At 36.0% G+C, this 17,450-nt stretch overlaps 4 protein-coding genes across 25 annotated transcripts in view; 3 read left to right on the forward strand and 1 right to left on the reverse strand.

The window, feature by feature from the left end:
* The window catches only part of LOC102611904 (probable leucine-rich repeat receptor-like protein kinase At1g35710), a 147,257-nt gene extending 140,321 nt beyond the window's left edge, over positions 1-6,936 (reverse strand). For 2 of the 10 annotated variants that reach the window (XM_052439380.1, XM_052439381.1), the window contains exons 1-5: positions 6,129-6,936; positions 5,725-6,012; positions 5,377-5,520; positions 2,878-4,674; positions 2,297-2,551 (exon numbers count right to left, since the gene is read on the reverse strand). In XM_052439380.1, the coding sequence (XP_052295340.1) occupies positions 2,297-2,551; positions 2,878-4,674; positions 5,377-5,520; positions 5,725-6,012; positions 6,129-6,564 (2,920 nt within the window). In that variant the 5' untranslated portion in view covers positions 6,565-6,936. The remainder of the gene's footprint in view (positions 1-2,296; positions 2,552-2,877; positions 4,675-5,376; positions 5,521-5,724; positions 6,013-6,128) is intronic. The other 8 variants (XM_052439382.1, XM_052439389.1, XM_052439383.1 and 5 more) reach the window with 6 other exon arrangements.
* Positions 1-12,172, forward strand: part of LOC102631492 (uncharacterized) — a 167,683-nt gene extending 155,511 nt beyond the window's left edge. For 5 of the 8 annotated variants that reach the window (XM_052439397.1, XM_052439400.1, XM_052439399.1 and 2 more), the window contains 2 exons: positions 192-1,465; positions 11,567-12,172. In XM_052439397.1, coding sequence (XP_052295357.1) covers positions 472-1,465; positions 11,567-11,916 — 1,344 coding nt within the window. In that variant the 5' untranslated portion in view covers positions 192-471 and the 3' untranslated portion in view covers positions 11,917-12,172. The remainder of the gene's footprint in view (positions 1-191; positions 1,466-11,566) is intronic. The other 3 variants (XM_052439401.1, XM_052439396.1, XM_052439402.1) reach the window with 2 other exon arrangements.
* LOC107177851 (phosphoglucan phosphatase DSP4, amyloplastic-like) lies at positions 8,186-11,573 on the forward strand. Of its 3 annotated transcripts, none has more exons than XM_052439418.1 (5): positions 8,186-8,414; positions 8,504-8,579; positions 8,686-8,730; positions 9,112-9,217; positions 10,703-11,573. In XM_052439418.1, the coding sequence occupies exons 1-5, from the start codon at positions 8,389-8,391 to the stop codon at positions 10,867-10,869; spliced, it is 420 nt and encodes a 139-aa protein (XP_052295378.1). In that variant the 5' UTR covers positions 8,186-8,388; the 3' UTR covers positions 10,870-11,573. The 3 variants fall into 3 exon arrangements, with proteins under 3 accessions (XP_052295378.1, XP_052295379.1, XP_052295380.1); XM_052439419.1 differs by having other exon boundaries at positions 8,202-8,414; positions 10,706-11,573; XM_052439420.1 differs by having other exon boundaries at positions 8,204-8,414; positions 10,670-11,573.
* Positions 12,173-12,278: 106 nt separating the features above from the next.
* The window catches only part of LOC112498198 (uncharacterized), a 7,252-nt gene continuing 2,080 nt past the window's right edge, over positions 12,279-17,450 (forward strand). For 3 of the 4 annotated variants that reach the window (XM_052439403.1, XM_052439404.1, XM_052439406.1), the window contains exons 1-6: positions 12,279-12,418; positions 12,574-13,521; positions 13,670-13,837; positions 16,754-16,878; positions 17,011-17,053; positions 17,144-17,450. The exon at positions 17,144-17,450 is cut by the window's right edge and continues 425 nt beyond it. In XM_052439403.1, coding sequence (XP_052295363.1) covers positions 16,772-16,878; positions 17,011-17,053; positions 17,144-17,450 — 457 coding nt within the window. In that variant the 5' untranslated portion in view covers positions 12,279-12,418; positions 12,574-13,521; positions 13,670-13,837; positions 16,754-16,771. Of the gene's footprint in view, positions 12,419-12,573; positions 13,522-13,669; positions 13,838-14,320; positions 14,389-16,753; positions 16,879-17,010; positions 17,054-17,143 lie in introns of all 4 variants that reach the window. The other variant, XM_052439405.1, reaches the window with a different exon arrangement.

Raw genomic sequence — 17,450 nt, forward strand, 5'->3', positions numbered from 1 at the left:
CTACATTCCTACCTTTTTTGAGAATTCACAATTTAAAATAAAATTTGCACGTTATCATTTTGTAAACAAATTCTTTCATCTGTACTACAACAGCAGATGATGGAGCTCACTGGAAATACTTTTCATTTTTACCATTGATGTGATAACTAATATAAGGCATTGTTGTTTCTGTGTTTGGGTATCATTTCCAGCCTAAGCCTGATACTAGTGTTTGTGGATCAAAGCAGAAAGCTGCCACACCACCTGCAGGTTCTGGAGAGCTTCCTTCAACGAGTTCAAGCAAACCCAAGGAGTGGAGTTGTGCCCTTTGTCAGGTCACTGCTACTACCGAGAGAGGTCTAGACGTGCATCTCCAAGGCAAGAAGCACAAGGCCAAGGAAAAACTACTTAGAGATTTGAAGATGTGCATTAACTCCACTTCAAAAAAATCTATGGAAAGCAGAAATAGTGCTGACCAAGAAATGAAGCCTAATGGAAGAGGAATCAGTTGGTGCCAAAAAAACTGTTGTTGGTTTAGACCAGAAAGTGGAGGGTGGTCAAACCCTGCAGGTTAAGCCCAATTCCAATCTTTGTGGAACAAATCAGAATGCTGCTGCACCACCTGCAGGTTCTGGAGAGCTCCCTTCGACAAATTCAACCAAAACCGAGCAGTGGAGTTGTGCCCTCTGTCAGGTCAGTGCTACGACCCAGAGAGGTCTGGATGAGCATCTTCAATGTACGAAGCACAAGGCCAAGGTAGCAGGACTACTTAGAGATAAGAAAATGTGCAATAACTCCACTTCATCCACGTCAAAAATATCTACAGAAAGCAGAGATGGTGTTGGCCAAGAAATGAAGACTAAAGTAGAAGAGGAATCAGGTAAAGCTAATAAAACTGTTGTTGGTTTGAACCAGAAATTGGAGGGTGGTCTAGATGAGAATCCTCAAGGTAAGAAGCAGAAAGCCAAGGAAGAAGAACTACTTGGAGCTCAGAAGTGGATAAAAAAATCTACAGAAAGCAGAGATAGTGCTGGCCAAGAAATGAAGACTAAAGTAGAAGAGGAATCAGTTAAAGCTAATAAAACTGTTGTTGGTTTGAACCAGAAAGTGGAGGGTGGTCTAGATGAGGATCCTCATGGTAAGAAGCAGAAAGCCAAGGAAGAAGAACTACTTGGAGCTCAGAAGTGGATAAAAAAATCTACAGAAAGCAGAGATAGTGCTGGCCAAGAAATGAAGACTAAAGTAGAAGAGGAATCAGTTAAAGCTAATAGAATTGTTGTTGGTTTGGACCAGAAAGAGGAGTGTTGTCAAGCCCTGCAGGTTAAGCCCTATCCCAATCTTTGTGGACCAAAGCAGGAAGCTGCCACACTACCTGCAGGTTCTGGTGAGCTCCCTTTGACGAGTTCAAGGAAACCCATGGATTGGAGTTGTGCCCTCTGTCAGGTCAGTACTACTCGCATGAGAGAGCTATATGAGCATCTTCAAGGCAAGAAGCATAAGGCCAAGGAAGAAGAATTACTTGGAGATCAGAAGATGTGCAGTAACTCCTCTTCAAAAGACTCTACTGAAAGCGGAGATAATGCTGGCCAAGAAATTAAGGCTACTGTAGAAAATGAATCAGTATATCTAATAAAACTGCTGTTGGTTTAGACCAGAAAGTGGAGGGTGGTCAAGATAACGCGACATCAAGAACCTAATTAAAAATTTATTGTATATGTTTGTGTGAATATTTACAAAGGAGTGAAGAAACTAATATATTAAATAACGCGACACCAAGAACCTCGCTCTGGAGAAAGTTTATATATATAATTTTTAAAATAAACTAATAATTAAAATGACAATTTACCCTTTTAACTTATAGAGATACAACCTTAAATTCCTTAATATGCTGGTTAAATCAGCTCATTGAGAGGGTGACAATTAGACAGACCTTATTAATAATACCAGAGAGATTAATGTCGTAGTTTGCACATTCGTTTAATTGCAATTCAACATGTATAGGAAGTGAACGTGTAAATAGAATTAATAATACTAAGGGAGACAATTCGTCGAACACATAATATTTGCTACATTGCTACTACTTAATAATTTCAGAACCAATTAACAGTCACCTTTATGGGAAAATTCCATTAGGATTAGAAGCAATCCCATCACATACATGAACAGTCAAATATACGTATCTATAATTACATATCACATTAATCAACCAAATACATTTCTTGGTTTCTAAGCTCCAAAATTGAAATTTCATGAAAAGGTTTCTGCATCGGTGCCTTATTGCGAGCGATGAAGTCGTTGGACACGAGTTGCATTGTAGGTCGAGACTTTGGTTGAGAACGCAAGCATGAAAATGCTACTGTTGAAACAAGAATGATATCCTGCCTAATCTTTTGATCCACCGGAGGTGAGAGGCGTGGGTCCAGCAAATCAATCAGCTTAATATTTTTATCTAATGACGAAGATAACGATGAGAGGAGCTCTCCAGGATGCTTTCCCATTAGTACTTCTAGTGCCACCACTCCGAAGCTATAAACATCAGATTTCTCCGTCACAATCATGGTGTAGGCCAGTTCTATAGGAAAACAGAAGCCTTTATTAGTGATATTTCCTATATAATAACAAGAGTAATTTGTTTATATTTTTGAGCTTCTGCAGTAAGCTATGACAGAGAAACATATGTTTTTAATTGATATTTAAACTGTGTAATTTTTTTTTAAAAAAAAAAAATTAAATGGGTAGACAAAGTTTAAATTTATCTTTCAGCTCCTTACCTATTCCAAAATTCGAACCTAAGTAGCTAACTAAATAAAACTGCTTAAAACTTACTTAACAGAGTGCATATAGAAATTAATTAAAAGAATAATTAAAGAAGCAGAAGAAGAATGGCTAGAAGATTACCTGGAGCAATATATCCATAAGTGCCAGCCAATAGAGTTCGATTGGATGAGTCAAAATTTAACAATCTAGCAACGCCAAAGTCAGCAACAAATGCTTCTAATTCTGAGTTGAGTAGAATGTTGTTGCTTGATATGTCCCGGTGAACAATTGGTGGTGTGCAGTGATGATGCAAATATGACAAAGCATGAGCCATGCCCTTCACAATGTTCACCCTTTTAGCCCAATCCAAACCAATAGCTTCCTCATCTATGCGTAGAACACAGAACAAGCTTCCCATTTCTATGTACTCATAGATTAAGAACATACATTTCCTGTGCAAACAAAACCCGTAAAGCTTTACGATATTTCGATGCCGTATTTGAGACAGTAGACGAGCCTCATTCCGAAAACTCTCGAGGGAAGCTAACTCCTCAGTTTCTGAACGGTGAAGCTTCTTCAAAGCAACTACTTTTCCACTGGGCAGTCGTGCTCGGTAAACGCTACCATAGCCTCCTGTTCCAATGCAGTATTTGATATGGAAATCCTCAGTAGCTTCAATCATGTCTTGAAATGTAATTCTACCATCGTAATTCCAAATTGCAAACTCATCAGCGCACTTGGTAATTTCTCCTGTCTCAGCTGGTTCAACTCTCTTATCCCTTCGTCTACGGACAAACATGATTCCAAATATTAAGGTAAGGAATACGGCCATAGGAAGAATAATTGCAACCAATCGAGTGGTAGTCTTTTTGTGCTTGTCTTTATTGCCTTCAGACTGTTGTGGCGATGGCGCATTTGCCGAAGTATTTGGGATTTCTACCTCAAAATTGTTGCCTGACACATCTAAGTCTGGCACATTTATGACAGATTCAGGGATACTACCAGAGAGGTTATTCATGGAAAGGTCCACGGTAACTATGCGTGGAATTTCTCCAAGCTGGGGAGGTATTTTACCATTAATGAAGTTATGGTTCAGATCAAGATAATATAGTTCTTTAAGTTTGCCAATCTCTGACGGGATGCTTCCGCTTATGAAGTTGTTTCCCAATGTTAATATCCGCAGCTTTGAGCAATTCATGAGTTCTTGAGGAATTGGGCCATCAAGTTTGTTGTTGTCCATACTTAAAGTAGTTAGCTGAGTCAAATGACCCAGGGACGAAGGGATTGGACCAACAAGTTTGTTTTCGGACAATCCTAAATTTGTCAACCTATTTAAACGACCAAGTGTTGAAGGAATAGATCCAGTTAGATTGTTATAATCCAAGGACAGAGATGTCAAGTTGACTAAACTAGCTATGGTCGAAGGAATTGGACCTTCAAGTTTGTTGTCAAACAGGTCAAGAACTTGAAGAAAGTTCAAATTCCCGATTTCTAATGGAATGGAACCATTGATTAGGTTTGAGTGCATATAAAAAGTAGTTAGCTGAGTCAAATGACCCACAGACGAAGGGATTGGACCAACATGTTTGTTGTAGGACAAGTCTAAACTTCTCAACCTCTTTAAATGGCCAAGTGTTGAAGGAATTGAACCTCCAATTTCATTTCGGGACAGGTCAAGAACTTGAAGAAAGTTCAAATTCCCGATTTCTAATGGGATGGAAACATTAATGTGGTTTGAGGCAATAGCCAAAGTAGTTAGCTGTGTTAGATGACCTATAGTGGAGGGGATATTACCAACAAGGGAGTTGGAAGACAAGTGCAAATTTTCCAATTTGCTTAGACGACCAAGAGTTGGAGGGATATATCCCCAGAGGAAATTATCAGATAGATCCAGGTGAACGAGATTCCTCCATCTCCCCATCTCTGAAGGGATAATTCCTGTTGCGCATGTGATTTATGAAAAACGAGATCAGTATTCACTATCCTCATAGAAATAAAATTTATAAAGAAGTGCTTAGGTTGTAAAAATTAATAGATTTTTTAGTGCTCCAATAATTTTTTTTTCTTATTTTTTTTGGGGCTCGTCAACGCTGCAAATTTTAGACTGAAAGTTAAATCTGCAGATGCAACAAATATATCAATAAATTAATACAAAACTATGGAGATTAGAGAGAATCACTCTCAGTGCTCTCAATTGACTACCCTATCCTATAAATACAAAAGTAAATTTAGTAAATTAATGAGGAACTATGTATGTGTGAAATTAGAAATAGTGCTTTTGATTTGTAATCATATCTTTTATAGGATAACCATGATTTTTAATGCAAAAGGGAAAAAAAAGGAGGAAAACATACAAACCAAAAATGCTTAAACCTGCCTTCCTTAATAATTACGTACAACTTGTAATCGCCCAATGTAACAATTGCAATTGATGGATGCAATTTGGAAAAGAAACTGACACTTGAAGCCGATTCATTTCATACAAAAATTAAAGGAAAAAAAGCCAACCAGCATATTCTCCAAATTAAAACACTACCGAAGTAATAAATAAAGATGTAGAAATTTATTATATAGTTTCACTTTCACACAATAAAAATGTAAAAAATGTGCTTAGACGACCAAGAGTTGGAGAGATATTACCATCAAGGCCGTTAGAAGACAAGTTCAAATTTTCCAATTTGCTTAGATGACCAAGAGTTGGAGGGATATATCCCCAGATGTAATTATTAGATAGATCCAGATGGACAAGATTCCTCAATCTCCCCATCTCTGAAGGAATAATTCCTATTGCGCATGTGATTTATGAAAAACGACATCAGTATTCACTATACTCATATAAATAAAATTTATAAAGAAGTACTCATAAAAAAACTTCTTCAGTATTGTAAAAACAGACGCCTGCTTCAAGCATGAGCACGACTACATACATACATACATACATACATACATACATACATACATACATACATACATACATACATATTGTACCTTGAAGTCCGTTTGTAGACAGGTCAAGAACTTGAAGAAAGTTCAAATTCCCGATTTCTAATGGGATGGAACCATTAATTTGGTTTGAGGCAATCGTCAAAGTAGTTAGTTGGGTTAGATGATCTAGAGTGGAGGGGATATTACCAACAAGGGAGTTAGAAGACAAGTTCAAAATTTTCAATTTGCTTAGACGACCAAGAGTTGGAGGGATATGTCCCATGAGGTGATTATCAAATAGATCCAGGTAGACAAGATTCCTCAATCTCCCCATCTGTAAAGGGATAATTCCTATTGTGCATGTGATTTATGAAAAACGAGATCAGTATTCACTATCCTCATAGCAACAAAAAAAATACAAAATTACATAGAGAGAGAGAGAGAGAGAGTCAAGCTCAAGTATTTACCGGTAAGATTGTTGGAGGGCAGTTCAAGAGTTTGGAGCATTGAAACGGCAGCAATTTCAGATGGAATGCTCCCAGAGAGAAGATAATTTGAATGAATTTTGAAACTTTTGAGGTTGGGAAAGCAAGAGAAGTTGAAACGACCAAGCTCTCCTTTGATGTTATTATTTTCATACCGGAGTAAGCTGACCCCGGTTACGCTTCCCGCTGAATTGCAACTGATGCCAGTCCACTTACAATGATAGGAAGTGTAGTTGCCCGTCGCCCAATTGTTGACCCACCAGCCTGTGCCAAGTAAAGCTTCTCTTTCTAACTCTATGGGTGACGTCAATAATCCAGGAGCCGATGCTGTTACAGATATCATCGTATCACTTATAGCACCAACATTAATTAAAATTATAATGACCACCAGTCTCGAAACAGAGGACGCTGATGCCATGTTTATGGTGGTTTTCAGTTGATTGAGCTAAATTTGATTCTTAGCAAAGCGTTTATATAAGAATTAATTGTTTTGCAACCTCCCGGTGTTAATTTCCAATACGCGTTTTCAAATGGTGTGAGTCAAGGTCTTCTCTAGATGAATTCAATCATGGAGATATAACCTGTACAAGCTCAAAAACAACTCTCGGCTGTTAACTTTGCAACCACCGTTCATGGTCGAGATGAAGCTTCTGAACAGCCCCTTGATCGCACACGTTTTGGTACACAAACGGCATGTACCGAAAGTCAGCCAAGACAGCCTGCTTCGGCCCAACCCACCTGCAAAAATTCGGAAAATCTCGACAACCCCTTGCAGCTTTTGACCACACACAAACACAATCACAATCACGCCCATAACTCTCTTTCACAAAGTCCACAAAGTCAGCCGTGCACAATTAATGTCGCCCCCTATGAGCTCAACATTTCAAAGCCGTGCTCAATTTTGAAAGTTGTAACATACTAACTATGGAAACTCACGGGCTACCTAACATCCATTTTAATCTTTATTTATTTTTTTATAAAAAAAATATTTTTATGATTAACTTTGGATTTTTTTTAACTTCAATAATGCCATATTATTTAATATTACAACTGCCGTTCAAACCCGTGCAAAACATGAAGACTAATATATATATGTATATATATAATATTTAATAATATTATATATACAAATACACACACACACATATATATAACATTAATAATGCCACATTATTTAATATTTAATTTTGAAGGCTACTTTCTTAGTTGAGGGCGGGGAACCACTACGATTCCATAACACGCTCATCTAATCACCTTGACTATAAGAATTCTCCTAGTCGGCAATTATTTGGAAATAACGTCTTGACATATGCTGCGGAAATTAAAGAATGAAGTAGACTTACAAAATCAAGGTGTTTTTCTAGTCTACATATTTTAATTTATGTGTAGAAAATTAGAAATATTCAATGTCTAATTTGATTCTACACAAAGACTAATGCCCCAAGATTGTGATTGAAATGCTATAAGCAGCTTATTTTATAAGTTTAGATAAAAATGAAGTTTGATGGCTTTGTTAAAAGTTGTTTTTTTATAATAATTTTCTCTATTTTGACTGTAACTTCTAAAAACAGAACAGACATTATTTTTATAAGCAACTTATTAAATAAGTTGCTGTATCTTTTTAAATGTTCATATTATAACCTTAATATTTTAAGAAAAGAATAATTATATCTTACTTTTCTATAAGCTCTAATATATAAATAAAAGACAATTTAAACTCATGTTTATTTTAATCATTAATGTTGTGTTTACTTTCTAGAGTGAGAGTGAGTAATATGGATTCCTCCCAGTTCAGTGTTTACTAGCTCTGCCTTGGCCCCGGCGCATCGATCCATTCAAAAAATATTTCTCCAATTTTGCCTTGCCTTCGTAGCTATTCTCCCACTCTACCCCGCAATCAAGCAAGAGGAAAGTAAGCATGAACTGATTAAGGTGATTAAAATAAATAAAAAAATATCACGAACGAGCTAGAAAAAAGAATTGAAGGCTTAGGCATTTTGGGGAAAACGAAAAAAAAAAATCAAACGGGCCCGGTGATGGATCACCAACGAACGAAAAAGAGATACTGAACCAACGAATTGCAATGGCATTTTGTGGAATCTGTCAAAAGCTGATAACCTTTTTGTCGATTCCCAGCCAACCTCTATAAATTGCCCGCAATTGGAAATGCAACACTTACTACACACACGCACACTTGTCTGCTTAACGATTTGTTCTGATATTTTCCTTTCTTCTTCAATCAATGAACTGTCTACAGAATCTTCCAAGGTCCTCTTTTTCTTCTTCTTCTTTTAATTTTTATTTTCATTCTCCTTTAATTCGTTTTCATTTTTTAATTTTTTTGGTTAATATTTCAGATCATCCGCTTTGCCTTTGCAAAGCTTCAGATTCAATCAACGGAAGCCTACTTCTTCTTCTTCTTTCAATTCTCTGGTAAAACGCAATATTTTTTTGTCGTTTTTTCTTCCTGTTAATACTTAATGCTTGGGCGTTTTGTGTGTAATGGAAATGGAGTCTCGTGTCTGATTTATTATCGCAGGGAACGATGAATTATGCTCATCTAAATCGACGTATCACCGTTAAGGTAACTATATAATATTTTAATATCAAATTCATTTCTTTCCTTTTTTTTTTGTTTTTTAAAAGCGTAATATTAGCTTCAACTGTGATGCTGTTCAGTACAGTGCTGACATTTTTATTCATAAATATCTTCAGATATTTCATAATATGGAATATTCTTCTTTATTCTGTTCTATTTATTTACTGGTTTTAATGTACATTTTGTCGAGGAGCTAAATACGCGAGTATAAAAATTAACTTCAACTGATAATGGTAGTCTGATTATGCCATTAGTTTTATCGAGTCCATGTTGATTCAGTTTGTTGTTTGATTTTTATGTGGAACTATTACTTGATTATACATGAACATTCACTTGTGCAAATTTGCTGATGAAATTTATTTACAGGCAATTACTGGTTCCACCTCTAGTAAGGAGACATCTGATAGCTCTGAAGTTAAGGAGGAAAAATCCGAGATCTATAGTACTAATATGACAGAGGCTATGGGTGCTGGTAATTTAACTCGCACTATGCTCTAATTTTGATAGTAAGGCAGTTGTGGAGACCCTTAAGTGGGAAGGGATGCTTTCCATGTTAAAGGCATGTCTATTATTGTGGATTTGCAAAATTTATATGGAACGTGATTCAATGATGTTTGTATATTGTATTATGTGATTGAAGCATGAACTAAACGTTTTAATGTTTCATTCTAGAACTTCCCTGTGGACCTTTGCTCGTTTTTGTTTTGATACTTATGAAACTTGGTAAGACTTGTTTTGATTTGTTAGAGATTTTCTGCTGATGGAAAATTTCAGAAGAAAGCAGTGACAATGCAGTGCTTACTAATTGAGGGTAGCTCAAAATGATAATTTTAGATTTTGGATCTATGATAATTGAAAAATAAATAGAGATAAGTGAGTTTGTTTCATGTTAGTTTCTTTATCCGCTCCAATTGAAATACTCTGTGATGAGATTGTTTCTCTTAAACCCTTATTCATCAAAGTCACCCTTTACATGTCCATTTGAATGGCTTTATCCCACACCAACCTTGATTTTTATGTTATTAGGAGGTTGTTGCTTAGAGATTCCCATGTCCATTCTTAGTGCTATAAGACTTTGTCTTGATGCACAGGTGACAAGTTTGTTGGGGAGTACATTTGGACTCACAATCTTGATTTAATTCCAAACATGTTAGCAGTGGGTTATTTATGTCGGTCAAAGTTCACAAATTCAGTTTGCTTGGTCAACTCAAGTAGACGACAGAGTTGTGTAACTCATTGACCATGCGTGCAAATACCAATGTATGTGGCTTTAAAAATTTGGGCAACGAGGACATGTGATCCTCCACAGCCTGGAATTAATGTGTGTCTGAAACCTTTTTTGAACGAAAACACAGAAAATGTGAGCTTGTCACAAGCTAAGTTTCCAAGAGAGGTTACATATGTTTACCATGAAGTGTCACATGAACTTGTACAGATTGATTTGTGATGTTTCTTTTTCCCGGTAATTTCTTATGTTAAATCTTATTGATTGTGTTTGTGTATGTGCGTTGGGCTGGAAGCTCCATTAAAATGGTTTTTCCTCAAATTATGAATTATAATGCTCATAAGATATCATCTCTCCTTGTCCAGCTTATTAAGAAAGTATTTCATAATCCTATTCAAACATATTCCTTTTTTTTTCTTTTTTGGGATGGAAATATTTTCCTAGTTCAATGCTGGAAATGTTGTTAATAAACAAGCATTCTGGTTGTATTAACTATTTGAATATACTTCTACATTCCTACCTGTTTTGAGAATTCACAATTTAAAATAAAATTTGCACATTATCATTTTGTAAACAAATTCTTTCATCTGTACTACAATAGCAGATGATGCAGCTCACTGGGAATATTTTTCATTTTTACCATTGATGTGATAACTAATATAAGGCATTGTGGTTTCTGTGTTTGGGTATCATTTCCAGCCTAAGCCTGATACCAGTGTTTTTGGATCAAAGCAGAAAGCTGCCACACCACCTGCAGGTTCTGGAGAGCTTCCTTCAACGAGTTCAAGCAAACCCAAGGAGTGGAGTTGTGCCCTCTGTCAGGTCACTGCTACTACCGAGAGAGGTCTAGACGTGCATCTCCAAGGCAAGAAGCACAAGGCCAAGGAAAAACTACTTAGAGATTTGAAGATGTGCATTAGCTGCACTTCAAAAAAATCTATGGAAAGCAGAAATAGTGCACCAAGAAATGAAGCCTAATTTAGAAGAGGAATCAGTTGGTGCCAAAAAAACTGTTGTTGGTTTAGACCAGAAAGTGGAGGGTGGTCAAACCCTGCAGGTTAAACCCAGTTCCAATCTTTGTGGAACAAATCAGAATGCTGCTGCACCACCTGCAGGTTCAGGAGAGCTCCCTTCGACAAATTCAACCAAAACTGAGCAGTGGAGTTGTGCCCTCTGTCAGGTCAGTGCTACGACCCAGAGAGGTCTGGATGAGCATCTTCAAGGTAGGAAGCACAAGGCCAAGGTGGCAGGACTACTTAGAGATAAGAAAATGTGCAATAACTCCACTTCATCCACGTCAAAAATATCTACAGAAAGCAGAGATGGTGTTGGCCAAGAACTGAAGACTAAAGTACAAGAGGAACCAGTTAAAGCTAATAAAACTGTTGTTGGTTTGAACCAGAAAGTGGAGGGTGGTCTAGATGAGCATCCTCAAGGTAAGAAGCAGAAAGCCAAGGAAGAAGAACTACTTGGAGCTCAGAAGTGGATAAAAAAATCTACAGAAAGCAGAGATAGTGCTGGCCAAGAAATGAAGACTAAAGTAGAAGAAGAATCAGTTAAAGCTAATAGAGAGAGATCCAGATTAGTATCTTCAAGGCAAGAAGCATAAGGCCAAGGAAGAAGAATTACTTGGAGATCAGAAGATGTGCAGTAACTCCACTTCAAAAAACTCTACTGAAAGCAGAGATAGTGCTGGCCAAGAAATTAAGGCTACTGTGGAAAAGGAATCAGTTAAAGCTAATAAAACTGCTGTTGTTTTAGAACAGAAAGTGGAGGGTGGTCAAGATGAGCATCTTCGAGGTGAGAAGCACAAGGCGAAGGAAGTGGAGCTAATTGGAGCTCAGAAGATGTGCACTACCTCATCTTCAACAACATCAAAAGAATCTGGAAAGACAATTAAGCTTACCGAAAGCAGAGATAGCGCCGGCCAAGAAATGAAGGCCTAAACAGAATCAGTTAAAGCTATTAAAACTGTTGTGGGTTTTGACCAGAATGTGGGGGCGAAGAAGATTCAGAGAACAAAAATGAGGAGCTGCCAAAGAAGAAGGCGTTGAATGCAATCACTCAGAAGACAACAAATGGAATACCAACTGGAGGGACGATGAGGAGAAAACTTCCCCTTAGAGAGAACTTCGAATTCTGGTGTGAAGTTTTTCAGGTTGGTACTCAGTCCGCTGTTGTGATGGAGGGTCATAAAAGGGGGAAGAAACACATGGCTCGGTCTAATGGATCTAGGAAAAATAATGAGGCCGTCCCCCTCACCACCCGCACTACGATTGTGACACCATCAGAGCCTACTGAGAATGTTGAAGATGAAGATGCGGTGGCCCAAGAATGAAATGAAGAAACCGCAGAGAGTGTTATTGAGAAGGCTGAAGATGAAGAGGTGGTGGTCTATAGAGGCAGATAAAGTGAGCCTGATGCAGCAGACTCCTTATTATGCTGAAGGTAAAGCTCTTAACTTTTATTTTGCTCTTGCGCTCCATTTTGAATGTCTTAAATTTCAATGAACCAGCTGCGTGTTACTTTATCATTTTAAAACTCAGAAATTACAATAATAAATTTAAGTTCATTCTTCCATCTCGTCATATATGGATTTGAAGGTACTGAATGATGAAGCCTGTAAATTCAAGCAACAATACTGTAAAGGGGATCATGTGTTGTTCTCTACTCTCCAGTCGGTAAAAAGCTCAAAAAATGAAAACCAGACACTGTTAGATCAACCATTTGAAAGTGCTTCATATATGCATGATGACGACATTGGACTCTTAGGCCCAATGCAATTTTTTCTTGATCATGACCTGACATTAGTTTATCTTGTGCTGGCGGGTAGTTGGTGGTATATCACTAACCACAACTTATGCAGAAGCTTCCTAACATCAGCCGTGGGTCCAGGATGCTTGTATATGTTTGTGTGAATATTAAATAATTTGTAAAATAAACTAATAATTAAAATGACAATTTACCCTTTTAACTCGTACAGATACAACCTTAAATTCCTTATTTAATTCAGCTCATTCAGAAGGAGACAATTAGACAAAACTTATTTTATCAGAGTGAACTGCGAAAGTACTAGCTTAACCAGAGAGATTAATGTCGTAGTTTGCACATTTGTTTAATTGCAATTCAGGAAAATTCTATAATGCCGTAATTAAATTTACGACATTGATGCCGTAATGGACGTGAACCGTTAGATTAAATCAACGATTCACAATAATAATAAAATAATAAAAAAATTTAATTAAATTATATATAACCGGTTTATAACCGGTTAAGTACTTTTTTAAAAAAATTCCACCGATATAAATTTAAAGGAAAAAAGGATTTACTTTTTAAAAGAATAAAAAAATACAAAGGGAAAACTTGATCCCTAATTAACGAATTGCAAAAGATATAGTCACACCCACTGCTGCGTTAACTTCTGTTCCGGTGCACCGGCGATCCGTCTGCAGATTGCAATCATTCTTTGAGTTGATTTTGTCTTGTTCGAATTGTTTAGTCTCTGCCGTCGCTGCCTCTGTCTTGGTTTTGTCAGTCGTCACCTGTGCAAGGTAAGTTTAATCCTCTTTCTCGTTCGAATTGCTAAGCAATTTCGTTTTCTTTGCTGAATTTGCTAAGTAATTTAATTCCAGATTTCTCATTCAATTTTATATTAACTGACATAGTATCATCGTCATAATTTGTTCACGGAATTCTTAGATTCAATTCCGCTGGAATTAACAAGTCTCTGCACGCCGGATTTGTTCACGGAATTAAGAAGGTCTGTGCAAAGTGTTTGGGTTTGCTGGAACACATAGACATTGCCCACTTGCCTGGCATTCCGTCACTATACCAGCTGGACCACATAGACAAGTCTTTGAGTGAATAGTAAGTTCATACTCTCCATTTTCTAGTGTATATATATCTCAATTGTGGGAAAGAAATCTGTAATAATTCACTGCCACTAACATATCATAATTTAGTACAAGTTCACGCTCATGATAATTTGTAATAAGATGTCTGTTTTCCAGCAATTGTTAAACTTGCAATCATTGTTCACAATTTCAGCCTGCATCTTTGCCGTATTTGTCCTTTTCAAATGGTTTCTTATCCAACCACTTAGCACCAAAAAAACTTCAAATTAGGTTCATGTTTTTCTTGAGGTAGTCATTCAAGAACATGAGAATAGGATGAGTGACAATTCTCAAGTTGAAGATCGTAAGGACTTTATAGATATCTTGTTTTGGCTTGAGAAAGAAATTAATTAGCTTCTGTTTTTAGGTTAAATTTTCTGTTGTTTCTGGGTAAATTGGCTGCTGTTTTTCAGTTATTTTTTTGCTGTTTTTGGGTTATATTTTTTGCTGTTTCCAGGTAAAATGTTCTGGTGTTTTGGGCTTCATTTGCTGCTGGTTCTAGGTTAAATATTTTGCTGTTTCTGGGTAAATATACTGCTATTTTTTAGTTAAATTTTCTGCTGTTTTTGGATAAATTTTCTGCTGTATTTGGGATGATTTGCTGCTGTTTGTGGTTAAAATTTTCTGGTGTTTTGGGCTTCATTTGCTGCTGTTTTTAGGTTAAATTTTCTGCTGTTTCTGGGTAAATTGGCTGCTGTTTTTCAGTTAAATTGTTGGCTGTTTTTGGATAAATTTACTGCTGTTTTTGGGTTATATTTTCTGCTGTTTCCAGGTAACTTTTTTGGGTGTTCTGGGCTTCATTTGCTGCTGTTTTTTAGTTAAATATTTTGTTGTTTTTGGGTAAATATACTGCTGTTTTTGGATAAATTCACTGCTGTTTTTGGGCTATATTTTCTGCTGTTTGCTTGGCAATCTGTCACTATGTCGGCTGGACCATATAGACATCTTTCTCAAAGTCTTTGAGTGAATTGTAACTTCATACTCTCCATTTTCTAGTGTATATATATCTCAATTTTGGGGAAGAAATTTGTAATAATTCACTGCTACTAATAGATCATAATTTAGTACAAGTTCACGCTTATGATAATTTGTAATAAGATGTCTGTTTTCCAGCAATTGTTAAACTTCCAATCCTTTATCACAATTGCAGCCTGCATCTTTGCCGTATTTGTCCTTTTCAAATGGTTTCTTATCCAACCACTTAGCACCAAAAAATCACTACCACCTTCTCCCCCAACCCTCCCAATCATTGGAAACCTTCACCAACTTGGCTTGTTCCCTCATTGCTCACTTGGTGCTTTGGCACAATGCTATGGCCCCCTGATGTTGCTTCACTTAGGCAAAGTGCCAGTGCTTGTTGTCTCTTCTGCTGATGCTGCCTGTGAGATCGTTAGAAATGTAATCTTTGCAATCAACCAAAATTAACCCCATTTGTAAAACTTTTAAACGGTTGTGTAGATGTCTCTATGACACCTTATGGTGAGTACTTAAGAAAAGTTCAAATCTTATTTGTTGTACAACTTTTAAGTAACAAAAGGATTCATTATTCTTTTCGTGATGTTAGAGTAGAAAAATTTAGTGATCAAGGAGTTGATAATTTTCTTGAGGTAGTCATTCAAGAACATGAGAATAGGATGAGTAACAATTCTCAAGTTGAAGATCACAAGGACTTTATAGATTTCTTGCTTTGGCTTCAGAAAAAAAATATTTTAAACTTTCCTATTGATAAAGCTTCATTTGCTGCTATTTTTAGATTTAATTTTCTGCTGTTTCTGGGTAAGGTGGCTGCTGTTTTTCAGTTTATTTTTTTGCTGTTTTTTGATAAATTTACTGCTGTTTTTGGGTTATATTTTCTGCTGTTTTAAGGTAAATTTTTTTGGTGTTTTGGGCTTCATTTGCTGCTATTTTTAGATTTAATTTTCTACTGTTTCTGGGTAAGGTGGCTGCTGTTTTTTAGTTTATTTTTTTGCTGTTTTTTGATAAATTTACTGCTGTTTTTGGGTTATATTTTCTACTGTTTTAAGGTAAATGTTTTTGGTGTTTTGGGCTTCATTTGCTGCTGGTTTTGGGTTAAATATTTTGCTGTTTTTGGGTAAATAAACTGCTGTTTTTCAGTTAAATTTTCTGCTGTTTTTGAATAAATTTTCTGCTGCATTTGGGATGATTTGCTGCCGTTTTTGGTTAAATTTTTCTGGTATTTTGGGCTTCATTTGCAGCTGTTTTTAGGTTAAATTTTCTGCTGTTTTTGGGTAAATTGGCTGCTTTTGTTTGAGTTAAATTGTTTGCTGTTTTTGGATAAATTTACTGCTGTTTTTGGGTTATATTTTTTGCTGTTTCCAGGTAAGTTTTTTTGGTGTTCTGGGCTTCATTTGCTGCTGTTTTTTGGTTAAATATTTTGCTGTTTCTGTGTAAATATACTACTGTTTTTGGGTTAAATTTTCTGCTGTGTTCAGGTAAATTTTTCTGGTGTTTGGGCTTCATTTGCTACTCTTTTTAGGTTAAATTTTCTGTTGCTTCTAGGTAAATTTGCTGCTGTTTTACAGTTAAATTTTTCACTATTTCTGGATAAATTTATTGTTATTTTTGTGTTAAATTTTTTGCTATTTCTGGGTAAATTTGTTGCTGTTTGGATAAATTTACGACTGTTTTTTGGCTAAATTTTTTGCTGTTTACATGTAAATTTTTTTGGTGTTTTGGGCTTCATTTGCTGCTGTATTTGGGTTAAATTTTCTATTGTTTTTGGGTAAAATTTACTGCTGTTTTTTAGTTACATTTTTTGCTGTTTCTGGATAAATTTATTACTGCTTTTGGGTTAAAGTTTCTATTGTTTTACAGGATCCAAAACTTGTGATATTTGACATTTCTTTTTGTGCTAAATCTTCATGTACAGGTTCTTGTAAACTCGAAAATGGCTGAAAATGTAGATGAGGGTAATGAGAATGATTTCAAGGAGAATGATAATGTGAGCCAGGAAAATGAAAATTTAAGAAGAAATCGGCCTTTCATTGAGTATTTGTAAGTCTTCTTACATTAAATATTATGTGTTTGACTGTTGGTAAATTCATGAATATTTAGTAAAGCCGAGCATAATAATGTTAACATGCACTGATTATATATATTTTTTTCAAAATATTTAATTGACTGCAGCAAGCAAGAAGCAAAAATATTTCGGGAACAAGGAAAAAAAGTGGTGAGTGTAGGTGCGATAATTAATTTCCATTAAATTTGGGATGTGTTACAAGCAATAACTTATTGTCATATTTTTTTTTTAATTTTTTAGGACAGAATTAAATTAGGGAAATGTTTCAAAAATTTGAGTGAAGAAGAAAAGGCTAAATTTAGAATGGTTGATAGTGATATAGCACAGAATAAAGACAAAGAAGATGATTTTGTGAAGGGAACTCAAAAAGCCATGGAAACTAGATGCGCTCCAGATCGTTTTACAAAACTGGTTGCAAAATTGTCAGAAAATCAAAAAAAAGTTGTTGTGGAGTTAGGATTTGAAAGTCTTCTGCACATAAAATGTGGTCGACTGAAACGAGATTTATGTTCATGGTTGGTTCAAAATTTTGATCCATTTACTTCAT

The sequence above is a fragment of the Citrus sinensis genome, chromosome 4 (genome assembly GCF_022201045.2).
Source record: "Citrus sinensis cultivar Valencia sweet orange chromosome 4, DVS_A1.0, whole genome shotgun sequence".
Lineage (NCBI taxonomy): Eukaryota > Viridiplantae > Streptophyta > Magnoliopsida > Sapindales > Rutaceae > Citrus > Citrus sinensis.

Bases quoted from the DNA above. Each gene is read 5' to 3' on its own strand.
- LOC107177851 (XM_052439418.1), top strand. From the start codon at position 8,389: ATGAACTGTCTACAGAATCTTCCAAG. The intron at 8,415-8,503 runs GTCCTCTTTTTC...TTAATATTTCAG, and splicing joins TGTCTACAGAATCTTCCAAG to ATCATCCGCTTTGCCTTTGC. The intron at 9,218-10,702 runs GTAATTTAACTC...TTTGGATCAAAG, and splicing joins GACAGAGGCTATGGGTGCTG to CAGAAAGCTGCCACACCACC.